The 22,672-nt window shown below is 40.0% G+C and overlaps 1 protein-coding gene across 1 annotated transcript in view; it reads left to right on the forward strand.

Moving 5' to 3' along the window:
* PIEZO2 (piezo type mechanosensitive ion channel component 2) overlaps positions 1 to 22,672 on the forward strand; it is a gene marked incomplete at both ends in the record, with an annotated part of 316,577 nt that overhangs the window by 190,621 nt on the left and 103,284 nt on the right. Inside the window, 2 exons of the mRNA XM_082499215.1 lie at positions 614 to 824; positions 2,985 to 3,198. Coding sequence (XP_082355341.1) covers positions 614 to 824; positions 2,985 to 3,198 — 425 coding nt within the window. The remainder of the gene's footprint in view (positions 1 to 613; positions 825 to 2,984; positions 3,199 to 22,672) is intronic.

The following is a 22,672-nucleotide window of genomic DNA, read 5'->3' on the forward strand; positions in this document are numbered from 1 at the left end:
AATTTCTCATTCTCTCTCTGAGCCTCTTGCTGTATTTTTTCTCTCCCAAGCTGCCCTTCAGTCACCAATGAGCTACCTGTCCGTTTCTTTCAGCCTTTGTTCCCCTGTAGCAGGTCACTCATACTCACCCCATTCTAGGTTTTGCATTTAAAGTCCAAGAAAGTTCGTGGGGAAGGGTTGAAAAGTGAGGTTTGTTGAGGAACATCGACCAGGAAGGCACTTGTCCGTGGTGGCTGGAGCTTGTACCTGAAGCCATTGAACCACAGGGGAGTTTAACAGATAATAGACAGCAAGATGGAAAGAATGCTGAGCAAACCAAATGAAATTGCATATAAAAATGAACAAGCGGTCTGTTGTGCACATGTAGGTGGATTGCAGTCTTTTTAGAGAGAACCTTTAGCATCCTTTCTTTTTGAGAAAGATCTGAAGTGGGAGCCATCAGTGTACAACTCTTGCTTTAGTACATCTTTCGTAACTCTTGTTACTTGCACATAGTTAAAAATTATAAGAAGAATTAATTGCTAAATAATATGTGTGGGTTTTAATTTCAAATTCCTTTGTGTGTGTCTCTCTCTCCTTTGCATTCTCTTTTTCTTCCCCCCTCTTCCTTTAGGCTGTAAGAGAAAAGTTAGAGCCAGATGATGCTTTGATGTATGAAGAAGATCTGGATGACGAAGACTGTGGTGAAGTAGAGTTTGAGGAAACCATGAAGTTAAAACTGCTGCGTAGAATCGCCTCCCTAGCATCCAAACTGAGGGAGTTTATTGGCAACATGATAATCACCACTGGAAAAGTTGTTGTTACAATTTTACTTGGTTCAGCAGGTTGGTGCATTTGAAACATTTCCTCCAGAGCCCATTAGATTATGCATTTAACGAATAAGTTTTCAGCGCTTTGGCACCTGTGGGGATAACAATGGAAATTTTTAAGGGAAAAGAAATTGCTGCTGATTTTATTTAAATTAACTTTTTGGCAGACATTGGAATATTCTGAGTTGCTTATTTTTTGTACTAATACTGTGTGGCCGTATCATTCCATATATGACTTTTACAGCTACTGGTATAACCAAATGGTTAACGGTTGCATACTATAAGTGCCTATAATCTGAATACATAGATTTGGTTCCATCACTTCCAAGTGTAAAAAGGAACTGTATTCACACAGCCTTAAAAAGAAAAAAGAAAAGATTAGGTCGACTATGCAGTGTGTAAAAAGCGACATAAGCAGATTTCATGTTCCATGTTTGTTTTTGATGGAGCTTTTATGTTGGTTGGTAAAAGTAGCTGGTTTGATATGATATAACCAACTTTTTATAAGATATTTGATTTAGTACCACATAATCAGCTACAGACATAATGGAAGTGTACAAAATCACTGTGGGTTGTAATGAGTGAATTTTAAATCGGATCATGCAATTGTAAATTAGCATTTATCTGCCTACTCACATGTTTCAATGGAGTCCTTACATATAAAGTATAAGTGTATACTTAACATATAAGTATACTAGTATATGAAATATAAAATGGTAGTACAAAAAATGCTTGATATAGAATGATGAGGACTGGTCAGGTGTGGCTCTTTTAGTAAGGCAGGCTCTTTCAGTAAGGCAAGATTATCTGACAGCCTTACATGTACCCAAATGCAAAATAATAAAATTAAAAAGGAAAAAAAAAATGGGTTATGTGGATCACCATGGGTGCCTGACATCAGGGATGGGAGATTCTTTAAAAAAAAAAAAAAAAGTGTGATAAGTATATGCCAATAAACATGGTTTCAGTGCCATTCTGAAGTTGCATGGTTGAACATCACCCAGGGAGGATGAAGCAGAAGGATCACGCAGCAGTGGCAGGGGCAGTTTCTTCTGAGTGGCGTTGGGCAGCTTTGTCTGTGGGACTCCAACACATGCCAAGAGCTTCGAGGTGTTTGGAGGAGAGTTACAAAAAGGACTTGAGGTCTGGGAAGCCTGTATTCCAGAGAGAAACCTCGAGCTTAGTTAAATACTTCCTTACTTACCATGCCAAGAAAAAAAAAAGATGGTGATTTGACTGCAGACTTAAAGTACTGACAAAGGTACAAAGTGCCTACATTTTTTCAGCAGACATCTCATCTAGTAGAAGTTATAATACGAGCCAATAGTTAAGTGGTAAACCTAGGCAATTTCAGACCAGAAATAAATTTTGAATTTTTCACAGCCAGAGTAATTGGCCTTAATAAACAACCTTTTTTATGGATATAGTGTATTCTCCTTCTCCTGAAGTGTTTAAATAAAGACAAAGTATGTCTTTGAAAGAAGAGAGGAAATAGTTACAGCCTTGAGGCAGAAGTTGCCAGGTGAAGTTTTACAGCCTCCATCATGAAGGCAGTCTAAATAGAGGATCCCTGTGGTCCTATCAAGTTTTTAAATCTGTGAGCCTGTGGAAACACCAGCAGATTATTTTGCAAGTTTATTGCAAGTGTCTATGAATTAAAAGTTCAGAAAAATTAAACGTTTACTGAGTATCCTATAGATACCTTTTATTTTCAGTATATGCATCATGTTTTTTTCATTTTTAATAACAATATATCTCAAGATTTGTGTGAAAAGGCTTTTCACTGTTTGTCCATCACACCATTTTAGCATCTTGTACTTAAAATTAATTTTAAAATCTGATACATCAGTGCTCTCGGGCACAGTGTTGGCTGGCCTTGCAGCCATGTTTCTGGTTTTCTCCATGCTTTGTGAAACATCTTTACAAAGAGGAGAGTTCATCTCAGAGGAAGGTCTGGAGAGCGCTCGTGTACTAAGTGCTAAGGTACAGCATAAGTTAAAAAACAAAAAAAGGATCCTTTTCTTCTAGTCTCAAAGCTAAGGAGTCTTAAGAGCTAATAATTAGCATAAACACTAGTGGGATTAAATTGTTTAATACATTTCTTGTCAGACTTAAGGTTTCAGAAACGTTGGTATTCCCACACCTTTCCAACCCTCCATGGTTTTGTTTTCACAGGTATGATGGTGCCATCTTTGACCTCAGCTGTGTATTTCTTTGTATTTTTGGGCCTGTGCACATGGTGGTCCTGTTGCCAAGCATTTGATCCGCTGATATTCAGCTGTCTGTGTGTATTAATGGCTATATTCAGTGCGGGACACTTGATTGGACTTTATCTGTACCAGCTACAGTTCTTTCAGGAGGTTGTTCCACCAAAAGATTTCTATGCCAGGTGAGAGAAATTTCTTTCCTGTTTAATTGTGGGCATAGGGTGCAATGATTTGTTATTGCATGTTGATGAAAATGGTCTTCCACATAATGCTTTGACAAATTTTATGTGTAGCTTCATGTTCAGTCTTGGAAGAGTGAATGGTTTTGGATGATTGAAGTCCTGTCTGGGGAACTGTGTGCAGAGAGCGAGGGCAGGTGAGGGGGGGGAAGGCAATTTTTGTTTTGTTCAGAGTGATCCTCAGATGTGAGTGAGAATGGTTTGGCTGAGATGGGAGATAAAGGAAATCAGTGGCATCGTTGAGGGAAAGGCAGTGTACACGTGCGTATTTTGGTAGAGGAAAATAAATGTTCTGAGGTCTAAAGTCATCGTGTCTTAATTGGGGCAAAACGCATGTGTGGTGCCATCCTCGTGTGCAGAGACCGAGGGCTGCTGTGGTACTTCACCTACTGTGCATAATACTAGTCTGTTAATGCAAAAATTCTCTGTGGTCATGCAGAACATCCTGATCTTATGTTCATACTGACAGCTACAGCATTTAAATCAAAAAGCAGCATCTGTAGTTACTGGTGCAGTAAATATTGATTGGATGGGATTTCACTGAGCCTTTAATATTTTTTACATCCTTTTATACTGTAATCTAAAATAAGATGAAGTAATTGATGTATTTTACTCATTGTTACTGTTTTGTTTTTTTTCTGCTGGATTATGATTGCAAATTGCATTTATGGTATGTATTTTTAGTGTTGTAGTAATCCTTACATTAAACTAAATGTAAACCTTAACTTTATTTCTAGTAAGCCTACTGTTCCTTTTCAGTATCATAAATTGAAGGTGAAAGAATATTTAGTGTACTGGGGAGAATCAATTAATGATTTATATCTCAATGCACCATTAAAGCAGTAAAAAATGAGCTGCCTAGCTACGGTATCTGGTACTTTAATACTTGTTTTGACATTTTATTTAGTACAGGTTAATAGATGTGTGTTTTGTGATGTTGGAATTGCTAACTTAAGGAGGCTGATTGAGAGGGCATAACATCACCTAAAAAATCGGGTAAGATCTGCTTAGTTTAGGTTCTTTTGTGCCACCTAGAGGTCAAGATAGGCGAATGGATGATTTCTAGTACGAAGTAGCTAAAATGCTCGTAATTTCCCTAAAAATCTTTATATGACTTTCTCTGTGTGTTAAGAAAAGAAGAAAAAAACAACATGGCTTCAAAATTCTCAGCTATTTGGCTATGAGGGTATAATCTCACAGTGTTTTACCACCAGACAGCAATAATATTTTCTCAAGGAGAGGAAGTATGTGTTTCGTAACATTTTGCTAGAATCATAGACTTATAGAATAGTTTGGGTTGGAAGGGACCTTTAAAGGTCATCTAGGCCAACACTCCTGCTATGAGCTGGAACGTCTTCAGCTAGATCAGGTTGCTCAGAGCCCCGTCCAACCTGACCTTGAATGTTTCCAGGGATGGGGCATCTACCACCTCTCTGGGCAACCTGTGCCAGTGTCTCACCACCTTCATTGTAAAAAATTTCTTCCTTATGTCTAGTCTAAATCTTCCCTCTTTTAGTTTAAAGCCATTACCCCTTGTGCTATTGCAACAGGCCCTGCTAATAATTTTGTCCCCATCTTTCCTGTAGTCCCATTTTAAGTACTGAAAGGCCATGATAACGATATGCAAAACTCTCTTCATATGCATAATTTGTAAAAGTCCCTTTTTTCTTTTTAATAATTTTGTTATCAATTTTCAATTACTTTAATTTTCAATTAATTTAGTCTCAAGCTTATTTTCTGCATTAAGTTATTTTTTGGTAAATAGTGTAATTCTACATTTTATAATAAAATTTTATTCAGTACAGGTATGCCACTTTAACTTAGTCACTAATTTTTGAAATGAAAAAATCTAATTGCAAGTAAGTTGCCTCTGCCTCACTGTAGAAAGAAAAAGCACCTTCAGTGTTTGGATTAAAAAAAGTCCTAGTGTTGTACTTTGTAGTATGTACTGAGTTTTTTGTAAGCAGAAAATTATGTTATCTTCTTACAGACTTTCTCTTGAACTGGTGCTGTTGGGTACTCTGCCTTTTACAAATGATATCATGTGAGGGACTGATCTTCTAAGTTACGAAACACTCATGACAACAGAAGGTCCATAAAATATATCTTCCTTGTTTCCTTAATCACGGTTCTTTCTGCTCTGGATGTACTTTGATCTGCTTTCAGGGAGATGTGTTTGAAGAGCATCAAGACAGGTGTTACCGGTGCTTGGAAGTGCAAATCTGAGTGTGAGGAAAAGCCACTAATATGATTTTTAACAATTGAAGTAGGACTGGTGTATAAGCAGTGGATAGAGGAGGAAAATGAGCGACACGTATTGGAATGGTGCAGAAAAAATATTTTAGCATTTTTCATCCTAGAAGAAATTTGAGACCTTGCTATTTTATGTACCATCTTGGTTTGAAGCCGAGCTAAACATGCAGAGTTCCCAGTAATACTAGCGGGTGGCTTGCATGGGTAAATTATATACTGAGAAAAGAATCTGATTCCCCAAATTCTTCTCTGCTATTGTCACCCAGAATATGCTGTTTAGTGGGTTCGTACAAGAGGAGAACGAACAGCAGATCATTCTCATACTTATTCAGTTGTATGCTCCTCTTACTTAGTTGTAAGAAACTCACCGTATGAAAAAAATACAGCAGGTACGTGTATTTGCCTGTGTTTGCTTTAGCGCCGTTACAAACAGACCTTTATCCACCTATGGAGGGAAGCTGAAACATAGGGAAGAAGGGCTTTTATTTCTCTGTAAAGTTTTGAAGGATCGATCCCCAGGTTAAGCTCTCCTCAGATGCAAGGGCAGATGTAAAAACTACTCTTGTTGGGCTGCTGGTGGATATTATTTCTCTCTAAGAGTGGCATTTTAAAAAGCTGCTAACGTTGGTATTTCCGAGTTTGAGTTCTCAAGTTGACAAGAAATGTACAAGTTGTTTCTGATCAATAAAAAATGTAACGTCTCTGATTAATAATGCATTCAGCTTGCCATTGTATCGATTGATTTCAGACTAAATGAAGTTAAACTGTACCCAAACAAGCTGGAAAGTTCTCAAGTTTACAGTATCTTTCAGTGAAGATTTGCATCATCCTTGTGCTGCTTCTTCCTTTTGAGAACCTTCAACTCACAATTCAGAATTTATCATTGTAAGAGGTGACTGAACAGTGTCACCAGAAGAAAGCAGTTTTCTTGAAAGGGATAGTCTGAAATCTGGTGAATTTACATATTTTGCCCTTATGGCATTCTGCAAGCAAAGTACTTCCCCCCAAGATAGGATACTGTGATAACGTAGCCCTGGGCGTTTGCCACAGCGCTATTAGCAAACACGAAAGCAACGATCTCCTACAAAGTTTCAGATCTGCTGTTGTGGCTTTCTGGTTCTGCGGTGTGCAGATAGAGGTGGCATAAGCACAAACACCCACCTAAATGCCATCCAGTGTGCACTCGGATTTGCAGGTTGAAAAACATACAGGGTACTGAAAAGTTTGAAGTATAGCTGATGTGTCCGGGGGCGGGCACGCTGGTGGCAGAGCATGCACGAAGGTGCCTCTGCCACTAACAGCTTTTCTTCTCTAGACCAGCCCACAGTGGAGAAGTGAGCATCAGTCGCTGAAGGCAGTACTCTTAACTGCCTTGGAAAGCGTGGTCCTACTGGCGCAGGAGGACCAGTGTGAATAAGACTGAGTCTGCCCTTCAGTTAGGAGTTACCTAGTTGCGTAAATTAACACTGGTTAATTACCAACTGATCTCCGTCAAATAAAACGTCCACACTCATTTATAACGTCATTTAAAATAGATATCTTCTATGTTGACTTGCAAAATCGGTGATTTAGAGAGATGGGAAAACAATAGCAGGAAGTATCCATTTAAAGCAAAATTCAGAAGATATATTTCTGCCATAAAATTCTTTTCACCTGAGTTAACAAAAACAAGTCAATGAGCTAGAATGATTTTAGAAATTAAGTACACAGTGCCACGGCCTGAAAAAACATGCAATAGTATGTTTGCCATTTTTCAGATTGCTGCCTGCTTTCTTCCTGATATTGTTTATTTTGGCAAAAGGATGTAATTGGGGTAATGATAAGGTATTGCCAACATGAAGAAATAGGATCAGTGCAGCAATATGAAGTTTATCCTGAGTCAGTAAAGTTATTCCTGTCCGAAACGGTACTTATAAGCGTATTCATTTAAAGATTCAGTAATCCGATGTAACTGGAAACCGATGTGCTTTCTTAGAGTTTTAGGTCTGTCTTGTATTGCTTGTAGTTTTCAGGCAGGTAACATTCACAGTAGTTTAAATACAAATGGTTTCATCTCTGGGAAGGCATCATCCTTATAAAGCCAGGCAAACCTAGGAGTCCAGGGAGTGTCAGTCACTTCACAGCGGTATGTTATTTCACATCTTCTATAAGTGAGTGGGAATTTGGAATGATACAATTGATTGCTTTGTTGCAGTCTGAATGGAGAAGTCTAATCTAAGGCTCTGAATGGAGAAGTCTAATCTAAGGCTGTCTTTTCAACAGGAAATCTCCATCTGAAAGTTGCCTCTAAATCTCTTTAAGCAGGACTTTAGAAATAGGTTTTACACTGATTAGTAATAAACTTGCTTCAATTACTCTTTTATTTTTGGAGGAAGTGTTATATTGATATTTGCTACAGATGGTAGATTCAGTATATCCAGTTTGTTTTCAGATCTATCTGAGATGAATCCAGTCCAAAATCCTCCATTTGAACTTCCCTGAAAGCTTTGATCTAGATTCAGGATTTGTAGCACAAATGCTCTGTATATTCAGGGTAATAAATTAATAAATGCTTCAGCACAGTCTCAAAAATATTCCTGGAGTTGTTAGGTCAGGGTGGGACATCCAGCTATAATTTTTTTTTTTTTCTAAATTAGAGGCTAAGTGTGCCAATAAAATCTCAGCAGATATTGCCAAAATAGCAAGATGTAGCTGATCGATTACCTTGTTGGCAGTGTCTTGCCTCTCTCCAGGGCAAGGCACGGATCTCCTGCTGCTTTTGCAGCTCTGTTGGAACCAATGCTGGGCAACGTGTTTCACCTGAACTGCAGCCACTGTTAGCCCTTGCTGCAGACCATCTTTGGCGCCTATCACAAAGGTGCCTCACCTCTGAGAGGCAGAATAACCCTCATAAGTATTTCTGAGGTTTCGGAGTTACCTTGTAACCTGGTCATAAAGCAGTGTTTGACAAGACAGAGTATCTGAAGTTCATTAATGTATCCTGTACTGAACCGCCCTTTGGCTGCAACAGCTTTCATGCCTTCTGCCTGATTTTTTTAGCCACTTACCACCACAATACTGCAGCACCCGCAGCCGGGGCAGAGCCCCCTGGATACATGCCATTTAGAGACACTGCACTGCCCTTCTTCTGTTTCCATCATCCTCCGTCAGCAAAAGAACACTTCGTAGGCACAGAACATGCTCCAAACATACCGGACTAGCCACCACGTTTGTCATGAGGACTAGATTAGGTTAGAGAGCCAGGATTTCTCTCTTGCAGAAGAAGAGAAGTTAACTAGTTGATCTTATTATTACAGAAGATTTTTCAGCTGAGTTTCATATTAGCTGTATAATGTACCGCAGTTTAGGAGATTATTAATTCTGCTTAGAAGACTTTAGCCTATGTGTTTTCTTAGAACTTTATCTTCAACTTAATTTTCTTTTTTTAAATTATTTTGCAAACTGAATTAGTCTGTTTACAGCTTAGAAAAGTAAGGTCAGACTCCCGTTGACAAAAGACAGTACTCATCCTTGCTATTACCATAATGTCTTTCTAAACTATGAGGTAGCCCAAGGTGGATGGGTCATCTGGGCTCCCTTTCCCATGAAAGGTTGGACGAGATGATCTTTTGAGGACTCTTCCAACCTGGGCTGTTCGACGATTCTGTCATTCTGAGTGCTCTTCTGAATTGCGTGATTCTGAAAAAGGTGGTTTGTCCCAGGATTTTGTGCACCATACCAAGTTAGTTTCTCAATATTATGCTAGGAAGTGTTTCTGTACTACACAGTAGACAGTCCATATGCTATCAACTAGATCATCAGAGTCTGTGTGGTCTTCATTTTTTATTATCTACCTAATCATGTATGTCTGGTGTCCAAAAGTTCACACCTATAGCTGTGACTGGTGAGCAGACAGTTATCAGAATTCACGACAGTGTGGCAGAAGAGTTGAAAAGAAGAAGAGTAGAATGGTTCAGGTAGGAAAGGACCTTGAAGATCATCCAGTTCCAGCCCCCCTGCCATAGGCAGGGACACTTCCCACTAGACCAGGTTGCCCAAGGCCATGTCCAGCCTGGCCTTGAACACCTCCAGGGATGGGGCCTCAACAACCAAAGGTGAACCAAGGAATGGTGGAAAATTCCTAGTTAATTTTCTAACCTTCTCCATTACATTTGCTTCTCCCTAAGAGGAAGGTCTACTAGTTCATAGAAAACCTTGCCTGTTCTTTAGTTCCCTTTTAGTGTTTTACTTCACTGGAACAAGCTGGTGTGGTTTATATCAGAAACTGCTCAAGATGACTGACAAAGAAAGAGTCCTATTTAGTGAACCCCACTCAGAATTTCATTACAAAAAACTTTTTACAAGGCCGAAAAAGTGCAATGTAATTTTTTCCTGTTTTGAGTTTTGCACTTTTAACCGTTCTGATGGCACTGTCTGGCATATCCAAATGCTATAGGAGAACCAGTGGTGGAGCTCCCAGTCAGTTCTAGCAAGAAGACCTTGGAAATGTTGCAAAACTACTCGCTGTTGTCAGATTTCCAGCTTAGTGTCTGCCACGCGGGCATTCGGAGATTCATCCAAAATGAATTCATCTCTTTCAACACTTATTCAGAGGGATTCCTTGGAGATTCACTCATCAGGGGGCATGTAATAAAAGTCCATGTTGCGCTTACTTTATAGGAGAGTTGTATTCAACCTTGATTTCAAATGGTTAGCTCAGGTTTGGGTGGAAGTCCAGTGGTGACAACAGGGAAGCCAGGGCAAACTTACCCAGCTTTACTAAGGAGAGTTTGTAGCCCTTGCTGGTCTTTTCATGGTTATTAATACTCATCTCTTTTTGCTACATACTGCAGTTCTTTAAAATCAGCAAATTCTTGTTTGTGCCAGTTGAAACTTTGTGGGAAAAAAAAAAAAAAAAAAAAAAAAGCAGCAGATGAACTGGTAAGTAAACTGCAGCAATTTCTCTGGCAGAGCAGCCCTTCCCGGTCTCCCTGGCAGTCTGCATGGGGGTGGCTCTCCATCCCCACGGCGGAGCCATCGTCATCCACCATAACTGCTGCCCAGCGCAAAGTGCCAAATTTAGCCTTGGCAGAGGCAGGCACAACTTTATTCATGTTACTGGCGTTGCACCACAGGTGATTTACATCCCCTTTATCCTCTCCTGGCCTTGAAAGGGATGTGAACCGAGAGACGTGCTAGAACCTTTTAAAACCAAGGGGTTTCTGCATGTGGGAAAGACCAGTTTCTGAGTTGTCTTCTGCTGCAGCAGCAGTCCTGTGACTGGTGAGGTCTCTGGCAGCCCGGCAGGGGCTGGCCCTGGCCACAGGTGGTTCTTGTTAGTGGGGAGAGGGGAGCCTTGGCGCTCCCCACAATGTGTGTGCCGTATCCGGAAACCGAGCATAAGCTGCAAACATAAAAATCAGTCACCATCGCATGACATAATGTTGGCGAATTGCCACTTCCTTGCTGTCTCCTGCCCCCAAATAGCCGTGTGTTACCATTAAGAACAGCCGAAGGTGCCTCTTTCTTGGGATGCGTTGAAATGTCGGGATCAGCGGGACAGAGGGAAATGACGAAGATTTTGTAAGTGCTGATGTATCCCGATAAACTTCCTGCTGATTCTGGTTTGAAATGGGTGTGCAATCGCTGTCGTAACAGAGCCTTCCCGCTTTTGCATACACAAAGCCATCTGACTGGCGCGGGACCAGCACACCTCTCCGCTAACAGAAACTCGGCTCGTGGTCAGGGAGAGCTGGATCACGCCGCTCCCCCATACGCACCCTGTGTTTGCGTCCGTGTATCCAATTCCCCGCACTGACATAGTCTGTATAGACTCCCTGCCCGTCACAGGCTGTCCTGTGTGGACACGCAGAGGATGACTGTGAAGAAGTGACCCTTTAATATTCTTTTTGTATTGTTTGAAGAACGTGGATCTGCACGCTATGATCATTGAGCAAGTGTCTGAAAAAATGACGGAGAGGGGATGGACAGACATCAACCCCTCTCCTCCTACCAGATTTGGATCGCTACTGCTTTTTGGTATTAGGAGATGTGGATTATAATTAGCAAACTTCTCTTGGCATTACAAGTTTGTCTTTACTTTATTTCTGAGGTCTACCCGCCAGCCCTTATTTCTGGCATGCCCAGAAATTCTGATGATAAATATTTAGCACTTATGCAGCTCCTTGTGTTTTCAGCTCAGCATGTAAACATTGACAAATGAACCATCCGCATTCCTCGGAGGTAGTAAAAAAGGCAGTCCTGACTAACCTCAGTTGAGCACACACCAGGGAGTTAGTCCTTTTCTGCACAAGAGGTGGTCCCCATCAGTTCCTCTAAACACTCAGAGTGGATGCGCTTAATCTCTTGTTAATGTTCATTTAGCTGGAGTTGAGAATTTACTGATAAAAACTGAGCCAGTCAGGTACAGTTTATAACTGATTTAAAATCAACTATGTTATACAGCTTTGGTTTTGAAATTAGTTAATTAGGCATTTCCCCCACATTTCTTAAGCCTTATTGTTCATTATTCCATTATCTTCTTTCCCATATCTTGGTATTTTATTTTCTTTTTCTGTTTAAAAACAAACGGGAATCGTAACTTGCATTTCTGCCTTAGTGCGTTCTCTGCTAAAAAAAGAGTATCCTCTCTGCTCTTATTTTTTACTGCAGAATCTCTTAATTTAGGTATCAATCACTCTTACTTTTTTTTTAATCCTTTCACCGCCAGCTGAGTAAGTGGAAAATCTCTTTATCCTCTGCATGCATCACTGAACCTAGCAGACTGTCCCAGTGTGACTGAAAAGTATCATCATTCCCTTTCAGAGGTGGAAAAATCCCCTAACAGAAAAGTTAGATGAATTGCATAACCCTCCCCCAGATAGCCAGAGCTTGGAATAAAACCCAAAGTTTTTGGCTGCAATCTGCATCCTTAGGTTCCTAGATCACAGACCAAGTTACCTCAAAGTTGAAGCTACGCTTTAAAACGATTTCTGTTCTTCTGCATCTGTTATTTCAGAGGTTACAGTAAATCTCTTAGGCTGGCAGGCAGTTGCATGGCCAGTTGTTGTAGGGGTCACTTGCACCTTCTGGTCACTTAGCACCGCCCCGATAAATGCTGATGCTCGCCGGGGTTAATTGAGCACGGGCTCCTTTTCCTAAATGATTTCTGCTGACGCTTTACACTCAAAGGACTAGCTGCGTAACCGCATCCGTCCTTCTCCCAGCACCCGAGCTTAGGACACGAAGGCTGTCTGTGGGCTGCACTACCTGTTTGAGTTTTGGGAGCCGGCTGTCCTCCCTTCACATTCCCTGCTCTGCTTTGTGTGAGACTTTCTGAGGTGGGACTGTTGGCTCCTTTCCTTTCACCAGCTCTGCCAACTCACTTTGAAAAACCAATAACCTCAGTTACTAATTGGCGCAGAAAGACGTCGTTAAGCCGTGCCTCCTGCTGTGTGCTGAGGTGTCCAAGCTCACCCCCTGGCAAGGGGAAGACTTTGTGGCCATGGATGTTTCTGAACATGCCTTCCGTTTTCCCTCTCCTGCTTTCCACATGGCTCCTAAGAAACCTGGACCTGTCTTCTCATTACTTTCATCTCTGAGTAGAAAATGCAACTAGATATTAAAAATTTTGAATTTTCTTGGCACGATTTGGGTGGCGTCCTTCCCCAGGTGGTGCTGTTCAGTATAAGTTGCTTTTTGTTCCCCCATATGGTCGCAGGGAACATGCGTGTATGTGGGGAAGGGGGGTGGGTGGCAAACCACTGCAACTGGTGCCAACAGCCTCCTCCGCTGGGGTGGCTTTTCTTTCTCCATCCTCTCATCACATCAGTGCTGCCTCAGCTCCTGCAGCCTCTGCGCTCCCTGAGTTGTCTCCGGTGTGTGGCTGAAACTGTTTGGAAAAAAAAGAAAAAGCAACGCTGCTGCATTTACGGTAGTTTTATTTTAGTGACAGAACAGCTGTCTACCTAACTGTCTACCTAACACATGGGGCAGGCTGCTGCTGTCAAAGCAGTGACACTGCTGGTGCTGGTGAGAAAGGATCATACTGAAGGAGATACTCTATCTAAAGGTATCAGGCAGGAGGCCTAGTGCAATTTCTTCTGTGGTTTTATCCACATTTCACTTTCTTGCTGTTCTCTCTGGTGGTCCTCCCTCTGTCAGATGTTCAGCTGTCTGACTGGAGTGAAAAGATACTGGAGTCACTGCTTCGGCATGTTTCTTCATCCTCTGGAAGTCACAGCAAAAGTCCCCAAAGGCTACAGTGACATCGCCGCTTTTCTTGCTCGCTGATGGGCTGAAAAGAGCAACATCAGTATCAGAGCTCAGCAGAAATTCAGAGAACAGCTGAGCTGTGTTATGGGTAATGAAACAATTTGGGGATCCAGAGAGGAAACCCACTGACAGGATAAATCTTCATGCCAAGCTTTTGAAGATAGGTTTTTTCTCAGTAAACAAGGACTTAATAGACCCACGTCTACTATTAGTGATAACAGTGGGGAATTATTGCCTCTAAGGCAATGAAAGCACACTACAAGCTTTTAGAATAGAAAGTCAGTACAAAGCTCAATTATTGGATGAAATGTGGTATATATCTCACAAATCTTTATGTTCAGACTTAAATTCCCCTCAGGGCAGCTGCTTTATTTCAGATATATGAAGTATTTGAATGTCTGAAGTTGATCATCTTTAATGGATGTCCAGTCCTTAACAGCTTCCAGTCACGTAGTCTCAGAGAAAATGCCATTATCTGGTTACTTTAAAAAAAAACAACAGGTTGTATAGCAGATACTGTTTAACATCCTGTTTTAAAGTTGTTAATTCACTTGAGAGCAAAGTGATTTTATTGCGGCTGCTTATATAATCGTTTTGTTCTCCCTGAATTAAGATTTGTGTTGTATTACAGTTTTTGCAAGCTTTTCTATAATTCACAACCCTTAAAGCTATCCTTTCTCCTCCACAGCTTCCTGGATTCATAATTTCTCTCTGTCCTCATTATAAGGATGATATTAGCACACAGGTTTTAAATTACTTGTTTTTTCATGAGGTTTCTCATGCAATAGATGTGCATTTCAGATTAGTTTTTCTTTAAAAGAAGTCACTGATGTTCAGGAGAGGGTGGGAAGATATACCAGGGCTGGTTTTGTCATTGCCAGAAAAGCTTTGATCCAATAGAAGCTATGGAAACCAAGACTTGGTAGAAAAAAAAGTACATAGACATCTGCTAAAGAGCTATAGAAATATGATGACATTAAAACAAAACTTAGAATGATCTACTTACCCACCAAGCCTATATTCACTCTGTGTATGCCTGTATTATAGCGTTGTGATAGCAACACTCTGAAGGAAAACACTTCCAGTCTTCGTCTACATTTTCAGATATTTCCAAAAAAGTTATTAACTGTTAAGCTGAATTTTATCATAATACTTCTCAACCCAAACAATCAAATTTTTGTGGTGTTGTTAATATGGCACAGTTCCACTTTGCCAGTTCTGAATTATCCAAATGTGAACCAAAGCAAGGTCTAGGGCTTTTAAGCACTAAAAATACTTGTGATGCTTTTTAAAGCTTGTATCACTACGGAATGGATAAATTTAATAACTTTAGTCCAGCTGTGGACTGAGGTTTGTGTCTGCAGTATCTCCCTACACAGTTGTCCTGCTGAGCTGAGGAGAAGGCATGAAGGATCAGCTACTTCTCTGTGGAATCTTATACATAATGTGATTTGGAAAGACAAATGCCAATTTTCCCATTCATTCTTTTTTTCCCTTAAAAAGCCATGTGAAACCAAATACCTCCTGCTCATCTTAACCCTAATTCTTTGGGACGTTTAATGCATCTCAGCCAACTTTCCCACCTCTCTCCTCCCTGTGTTCTGCTATTTCTGTAAAAATCTTGTGCCAGTTCAGCGTACCCTGGAGCATTAGCCCCAGTGTGGTCTGAATTCCTACCCCATAGCCTAGAGAGTAACAGCCTTCTTGGAAGGGAAGGATGGGCCTGGAGGTACCACGGGACTGGCTGAGTCCTTTCCATTGGCAAGTATTTCTTTGGGCCTATAGCCAACTGGTGTACTGGGGGGAGTGGGGTAGCTCACAGGATTCCCTTGGAAAAGACTTTACAGATATAATTTTATGGATCATAACTTGTGTGTAGCTCTGCCATCCAAGTACAGAAAACTTGACGGGATGTCTCGTGTAAATGGGGGACTCCTAACTTTTGGGAGGGCTGTGTAGAAACGATACTGTTTGTTAATTTATTTTTTGATTCTTTTCACTCCTTCTCCCCTCTTTTCCCTAGGGCATTTTCCAATTCGACAAGAGTATATGCCTCATTTAAGTCAATGTTTGAAAAAAGGTTCACTCTTCAAGAAATGCTTACAGTTTGGGACATAGCCCTTTTGGTATTTCAAGTACTCTTCTTTATGAATCTCAGTCTTTGGGGCTTGTATTATAAAACATGAAGTTTTGCCTTTTCTCCCTGTATGTCAGCCCTCTTTTCCCCAGGAAAAAAAGATTTCTAACACCATCACCACCACCCTCCCCTCCAAAAACACTACACTGTTTTTCAGTGTTTCTGAGGATTTACTATTGTTAAATTTCTCTTTTTGTAAATAAACACCGTTGTTCCTTTTTCTGCTGTCTCCTCTCCTCTCCTCTCCTCTCCTCTCCTCTCCTCTCCTCTCCTCTCCTCTCCTCTCCTCTCCTCTCCTCTCCTCTCCTCTCCTCTCCTCTCCTCTCCTCTCCTCTCCTCTCCTCTCCTCTCGCCTCCTCCTCCTCCTCCTCCTCCTCCTCCTCCTCCTCCTCTTCCTCCTCCTCCTCCTCTTTCTCCTCCTCCTCTTCCTCCTCCTCCCTCCTCCTCCTCCTCCTCCTCTTCCCTTTTCTTTTCCTTTCTTGTTCGGCCACTTTTAGCATCACTGTTCAGGGCTCAGCCATTCAAATGTCAGTCAATCTTGATAGTCTCCTACCCCAGACATGTAGGCACCACTCCCCTCCACTTCCATGTGAGGAAAGTGAAATAAGTACGCAACAGAAGATATCCAGGTGACATAAAGACTCAGACAGTTCATAAAATGCAACAGAAATTCAGAAGTTCTACAAAGATGGATTCCCCAAATCCAACCCAGCACAGCAGAAGTCTCTGATGCTACTGCTGTGAATAACCATCCAATATGTACTGGCCACAGCAAAAAATTCCTGTAATCATAAATACTAAATCAGGAAATGTAGCTCCTGAAGTGGCTTGATGCAGACATTTGTTCAAACTGTAATCCTCATTGCTCTGTTCTGGATTTAATTTCCAGCCTGCTACCATGTCAGAGAGTTGCAGACTTGCATCATTGTTTTATTTTATTTTATTAGTCTATGGTAAATCTTTTCCTGAAACAGGAAGTGAGTCCTGTGAAAAAATCTTTCCTGCTTAAATCTGTCAGTATTTATAATGTACATCCAGTTTATTGTGGATAAAGAGCAAATGTTACAGGCAATAACAGGAATATTTGCATGAAGAAGACTTGAAATAGCTGTAAAAAAATCTTGGAAATTATAAGATAGCATCTGTGATTTTTTATTTATTTATTTTTTTCACAAAACCCTGTGTGTGTTTGTGTTCTAAGTGCATTATTAAAACCATAGTTTATTTTGAGTTCTCCATTCTCAAAGTCCATCCTGATTTTGTATTATGGTACAATATACACCTTGTATAGCAGTGAACATAACTCATGGTGCCATATACGTACTTGTAGTAGCAGCTGTGTGAGAAAGTTAAAAAAAAGGATTACTCTTCCGCACTGGCAGATCTCCGTACCTTCCTGTTGCCCATTGTCAAAGCAACTGTGGAGGTGAGACTGTAACTTGCAAGTACTCTCAGTGTTGTAATTACCCATTAAAATCAGTGGCGTAGGGCTGCCAGAATATGAGATCTGCAATTTCCAAATCAATGCCACCTAAACACCCCCCAACCTCTAAAACTACGTTTAGTAACCTTAAAGAAATTGGCATGGTTGTCTTGAAAAAGAGGGAAGCATTGCACCACACGTTACACTCGTGCCTAAAATCTCCATATTGTCCCTCTTGTTATGGACGTATTTTCTTTCTAGTTAAACCAAATACACAATTCTCAATAAAGATGCACATTGTTATTGCTTCCCTTGATAAAAGATAGCACAATCAATTTCGTCTGGGATTTCAAACATCCTGCCTTTACATCCTACGGAAACAGTAGCTTCTGGCTTCTAACAAATGATGTAGCATTGCATGGAATAGCTGTACAGATTTCCTTTCTTCCCTTTTCCACCCAGTTAGCTGGTTTCACTCTGGTTCTTGGTCCTATCACCTTGAAAAAGAATGTTTAAGAATATAAACCAGAAAATTGAGTGTATTATGAGAACTCTTGCTTCCTTTCTTATTTCCAGTCTTTTACTGTTTCTTAGGGTGTCCACAATTCTGTTTCTTTTCCTTATTTTTTATGAATGAAGAGCATTTAAAGCTATGTCATGATGTTAACATATGCAGTTATTATATTGACATAGCCTTATACCTCTGACCAGAATGATTTGTAATAAGTGGTGGTTAGGAAAATGTTTGACAATCTGCATGCAGTTTTAAGCTTTTATATGTTTGCCAGTGAAGGAAAACCAGACTATTTCAATCACCATGCATTGATACCTGGCTAGAATATATGAGAATAAAACAAAGCAGCATGCAAATTCATGAGCATTTGTAATTAGTCTACTGAGGTTGAGCAAATTGAGACTGAGAATCCACTGCACTCTCGGACCCTTCATAGGAAATGTAATCAATAGGACATGATAACAGACATTTTCCTGCCACTGTGAATCACTTCGCATCCTCTTTGATCGAAAGCACTGAATGAATTTTTCATGTGTGGTTTGCACATTGTCAGGAGTTAGCTCAGACTCATGAGAAAAGCTGTTGTATGTCTTTTGCTTCCACTGAGTGAGTCAGAAGTGAGTCTGTAAAACATTGTAAGCTATTACCTTTCTGCACAATACATGAATGTTTTTGTTATATTAATGTATTCCGATGCATATTCGTAAGTGCTGCATGCAAGGCAATTGCTTCTGTCACTAAAGTGACACTATTTATATAATTTTTGTTCCCAGTCATTAAACAATTGAAACGGCTCTCAAACTCAGTCAGAATTTCAGCAGTCTCACCCCAAGTTCATTCAGACAAGTTAAAGTAAAACCCTAAGATATTAAGTTCGCTTCCATTTAAATTGGATTTTTCGTAATCTCAAAATAGTTGTGGTGAACATTGGTAGTCACGAATTCAGGATTTCTCTCTCTGCCTCCAAATCCTGTCATGTAGTGGAACTCTTTTATCCACCTCCACCTCCATCTCCACTTCTACCTCCATCTCCATCTCCTGTTCTTACCAGTCAGACATTTTCAGGTATCTGGCAGGAATTTAGTGCCATTTTTATCTCATGCTCCTTTGCTGATGTTTTTGGAACTGGCTAGCACTCTCACTCGATGCTGGGAAGACAAAAGAGATGAAACAGTTTCTTAGGAAGACAAGGTAGCAGGTATTACTTGGGGAGAGAAAAGAAAAAAAAAAAAAGAAAAAAGGAAACTTAGTTGTCCTGGAATTTTCCTTGGTTGTGTATTAGTGCATCAAGATTTTGCGCTGACCGGTTTAGAAATTGCAGGTGTAATACTGTAGCAAGAAAGCAGCTTTCACCTATTTCCTAACTGATGTTAAACTGTCCAAAGAAGCCCAAATGTATTTGGATAAACATGTAAATGTAGGCTTCTAACTCTGCTATTTGGGGTGGTGTCCAAGTGTGACCCCCAGGCTGTACAAAGTGGGGGAACGCTGCGCAGTGCGGTGGGGGTGGACTGTAGGTGCATGTTCTGGATCATTGGGTGAGGCTGCTATAAATTGTGAAGCTCAGAGAAGATACAGGACAATGACTCCTGCTCTGTTGTGTAGTGAAAAGTAGTTTGTAAAGTAGTACGCAGAGTTGTAGGAAGATGCAGCAACTGGAAATCTCATCTAGCCAAAACTATGATAGGAACTAAATATGGTAGAAAATAATAAGGCAGTAGAAGATTTGCTATCATTTCAAATCAAGATTGGATGCCTTTCTAAACTATAAACTGTAACTCAACCACAAGTTATTTGTTCAACACAAGAATTATTGCGTGTCCTACATTGTGCAGGAAGTCAGAATTATTACTTCCCTTCCTGGCCTTGGAAATTATGAGGCAAATCCTTGTCTGAAATCAACTCCTAAAACATTAGTACACACAGGATCTGAACTGACATATTTTTACAATGAAAAATGTTCCAGGTCATTTTTACTGGAGGCAAAATTCACAGACCTAACAGATCTGTAATTACTGTGTTAGATAGTTCTGTATATGAGACGTGTATTTATTTGGGAGGGGGGTTGTAACCATTTTTGTTGGCATTTAATACCATGACTAATTACTAACACCATTTTTTATACTATAATTAATGTAATGATTACATAATGCATGCTGGAGAAGTTTTAGCTGTGCAGTGATCAAACATGGCACTTCAGCAGCTTCTTAGGTCAAATACCTGTGGGTGCAAAAGGAATTTGTTTTTCTGTTTTCAATTGAAATTTAAATTGCTTTTCTGATTTTCAATGCTAGACTGATATAAAAAGTCTTGGGCTTTTTTATGGTCACAGCTTACAGCTTTGTCAGGGAGTCATAAAAGATGAAAATGCATCTGCCAGAAGGATGATTCAAAGGTTCAGTAGGAAGCTTTGTTGGGAAAACAAGCTTATAGAGTAGGAACTGGACAAAAAGAGATCACTTTTATTTTAAGAACTGTTCTTCACTGTGCTATTTCAGAGCATTCCTCAGTCAGACATTCAAGTTCCTCTTGGCCCTTTATAGTTTCTGAAATTTTCCAAATGATTTCTACTATACTTTTTTTTTTTTTTAATAAAATGCATTTTTCAAAGTACTGATGAGGACTTCAAAACCCACAGTTTTTGCTTCATTGCTGGAAGAGAAAGATTCTTGCAAACCCCCAGTTTTTGACATTGCACGCACTCTTTTGAAAAGCAAAGTATTTCCATTAGTAAATGGTCACTCAGTATTTGATTTATTTGTCTTCTGTATACAGACATGCACATGCTTGTCTTGTTTGGCATCTGGTTTCCCCCACTTAGGACTCGTTCTGACTTTGCTGATGGTGTACATGTATGTTGTCTAAGGCAAAGTCACACTAAGATCAGAACTGGGAACAAATATAGCTGATCATGATCAATACTGAATGTAAAGACATCTTTGTGGCATGCGGTACGCAGAACTGAATAATGCCCTAATATATCTTGCTTGCTCTAATTGTTTATATGTTTTATGGCAGTCATTCCTGCATATTTAAAAGCTTTGAATCAGAAAAGATGTCTCTATGTCCCTGAAAAACGTTCCGCCCCAGCAATTCTCACTGAAGATAATGATGAAGCATAAATATTGAATGAACAGCAACTTGTAGCCTTATTGGAGGCCAGAACAGGCAGAACGAGCATTCCCAAGATGTCAGTGCATTTTGAATTTGATAGACGGGGAATGTTGTGTTGAGTACCTTTGTGAGTCACACGTCTCAAAAACCAAGGAGAATTCAGAAATGAGGAGCGATTCCTCCAGATTCATCATTTAGGAGACAAAGTGAAATGGGTTTAATAAATACGTGGCTGGTCAAATGGCAACTAAGAGGGAAGAGGCACATTGTAACTTCGCGTATATTTGGTAAATGCAGGACCAGAAGGGAGCAGGATTAAGTCCGATCGTAAAATGTATGGGTAATTTGAAGCAAGCAAATGAAACTAACAGAATGAGGATTTAACTGAAACATAATAAATTTCCAAACTGGTAGAATTACGTGGAATGTTCCTTCGGTAGAGATAAAAGTAAAACATAAGTTTTGGGGACTTTATACTTATAGTACATAATGCTATGTACCGTAGGAGTGGAATATGTGATATGAAGATCACATGTGCTTGGCAGAAGGGTCCAAGGACCTTCAGAAACTGGTCTTTCCCTCATTTCTGCAGGAAATATTCATCACTTGCTGTCAATGGAAAGACTTCTTGCCTCAGTTAGAATTGGATTTCACTCTAATTCTGATATGTTTGTGAAACAGAAATAGGGTGATTCGTACTGTGCTTACATAGAAAAGTTTGAAATGAACCAAAGATGGAGGGATGTGTTGTAAAATAGAGGTAGAAGATGAAACTAATAGGAACTCACCGACCCTGATCATTGATGGGCAAAAATTTCAAGTCAGTTGGCAGAGAGGAGAGCAGACAAAACAAGCTGTTCCCCTACGCTGATAGAAATATGAACAGAATACAATCCAGTGTGAATTTCAGTCAGATGGAGCCAAACCGTAGCACTAGCCCTGAATGTGCTTGGACGCTACGAAAGTTTGAATCTGGGTCAACTCCAAACGCAGCTCTGTCAGCTCCTTCAAGTTACAAATTTATTTCGTATGCAGGATGGGTTTGGTTTTGTTTTGTTTCTTTTCCAACCTTGAATCCACGCAAAAGGTCTGAGAAGTCTTAAAGCTTGTACCCTTTGGCTCATGTTGACAATGAGAATGCAAAGGGAGTGCTGATAAATCGTTTAATAAAATGCTATGGAGTTCTAGTTCTGGCAGTTAATGGTATTATACCCATGCCACAACCTCCCAGTGAATGAACAGATATAACCTCTCCTTTTCCGTATTCTTTTCACTCTGTAGCATCCAAAGGGCAGATTTGAGGCAGTACATCTCTGTTGAATGTCATTCTTTATATTCATTCACCCTTTCCTGTTACCATTTACGATTAAATCCCCCAGCACAATTTTTTTTTTTTCAATGTATTTGGTTTATTCTTTCAGAGTAACAATAGTTTGGGTTTGTTTTTTTTTTTTTTCTATCAAGAAATAGTTCTCCTTAAACTTCTCTTAGAATCAAATCTATTTCGCATAAAACCTGCAAACTTTTACATTGTGGAAGAATTTGTCAATTTATTTGTCAATAAAACAAAACTGTTTTTAATGAATACTGACATATGCTACTGGTAACTCCGTGCACTGTCTTTGGAACTCTGCAAAATATTTTACACTGAAAGAACCAGATTAATTTTGACTTCTTACTAGGGTTTTTTTCATCTAACATCTTGTCTTAAATTTAATTTTTT

The sequence above is a fragment of the Vanellus vanellus genome (genome assembly GCF_965231255.1).
Source record: "Vanellus vanellus genome assembly, chromosome: 2".
In the NCBI taxonomy this organism is placed as follows: domain Eukaryota; kingdom Metazoa; phylum Chordata; class Aves; order Charadriiformes; family Charadriidae; genus Vanellus; species Vanellus vanellus.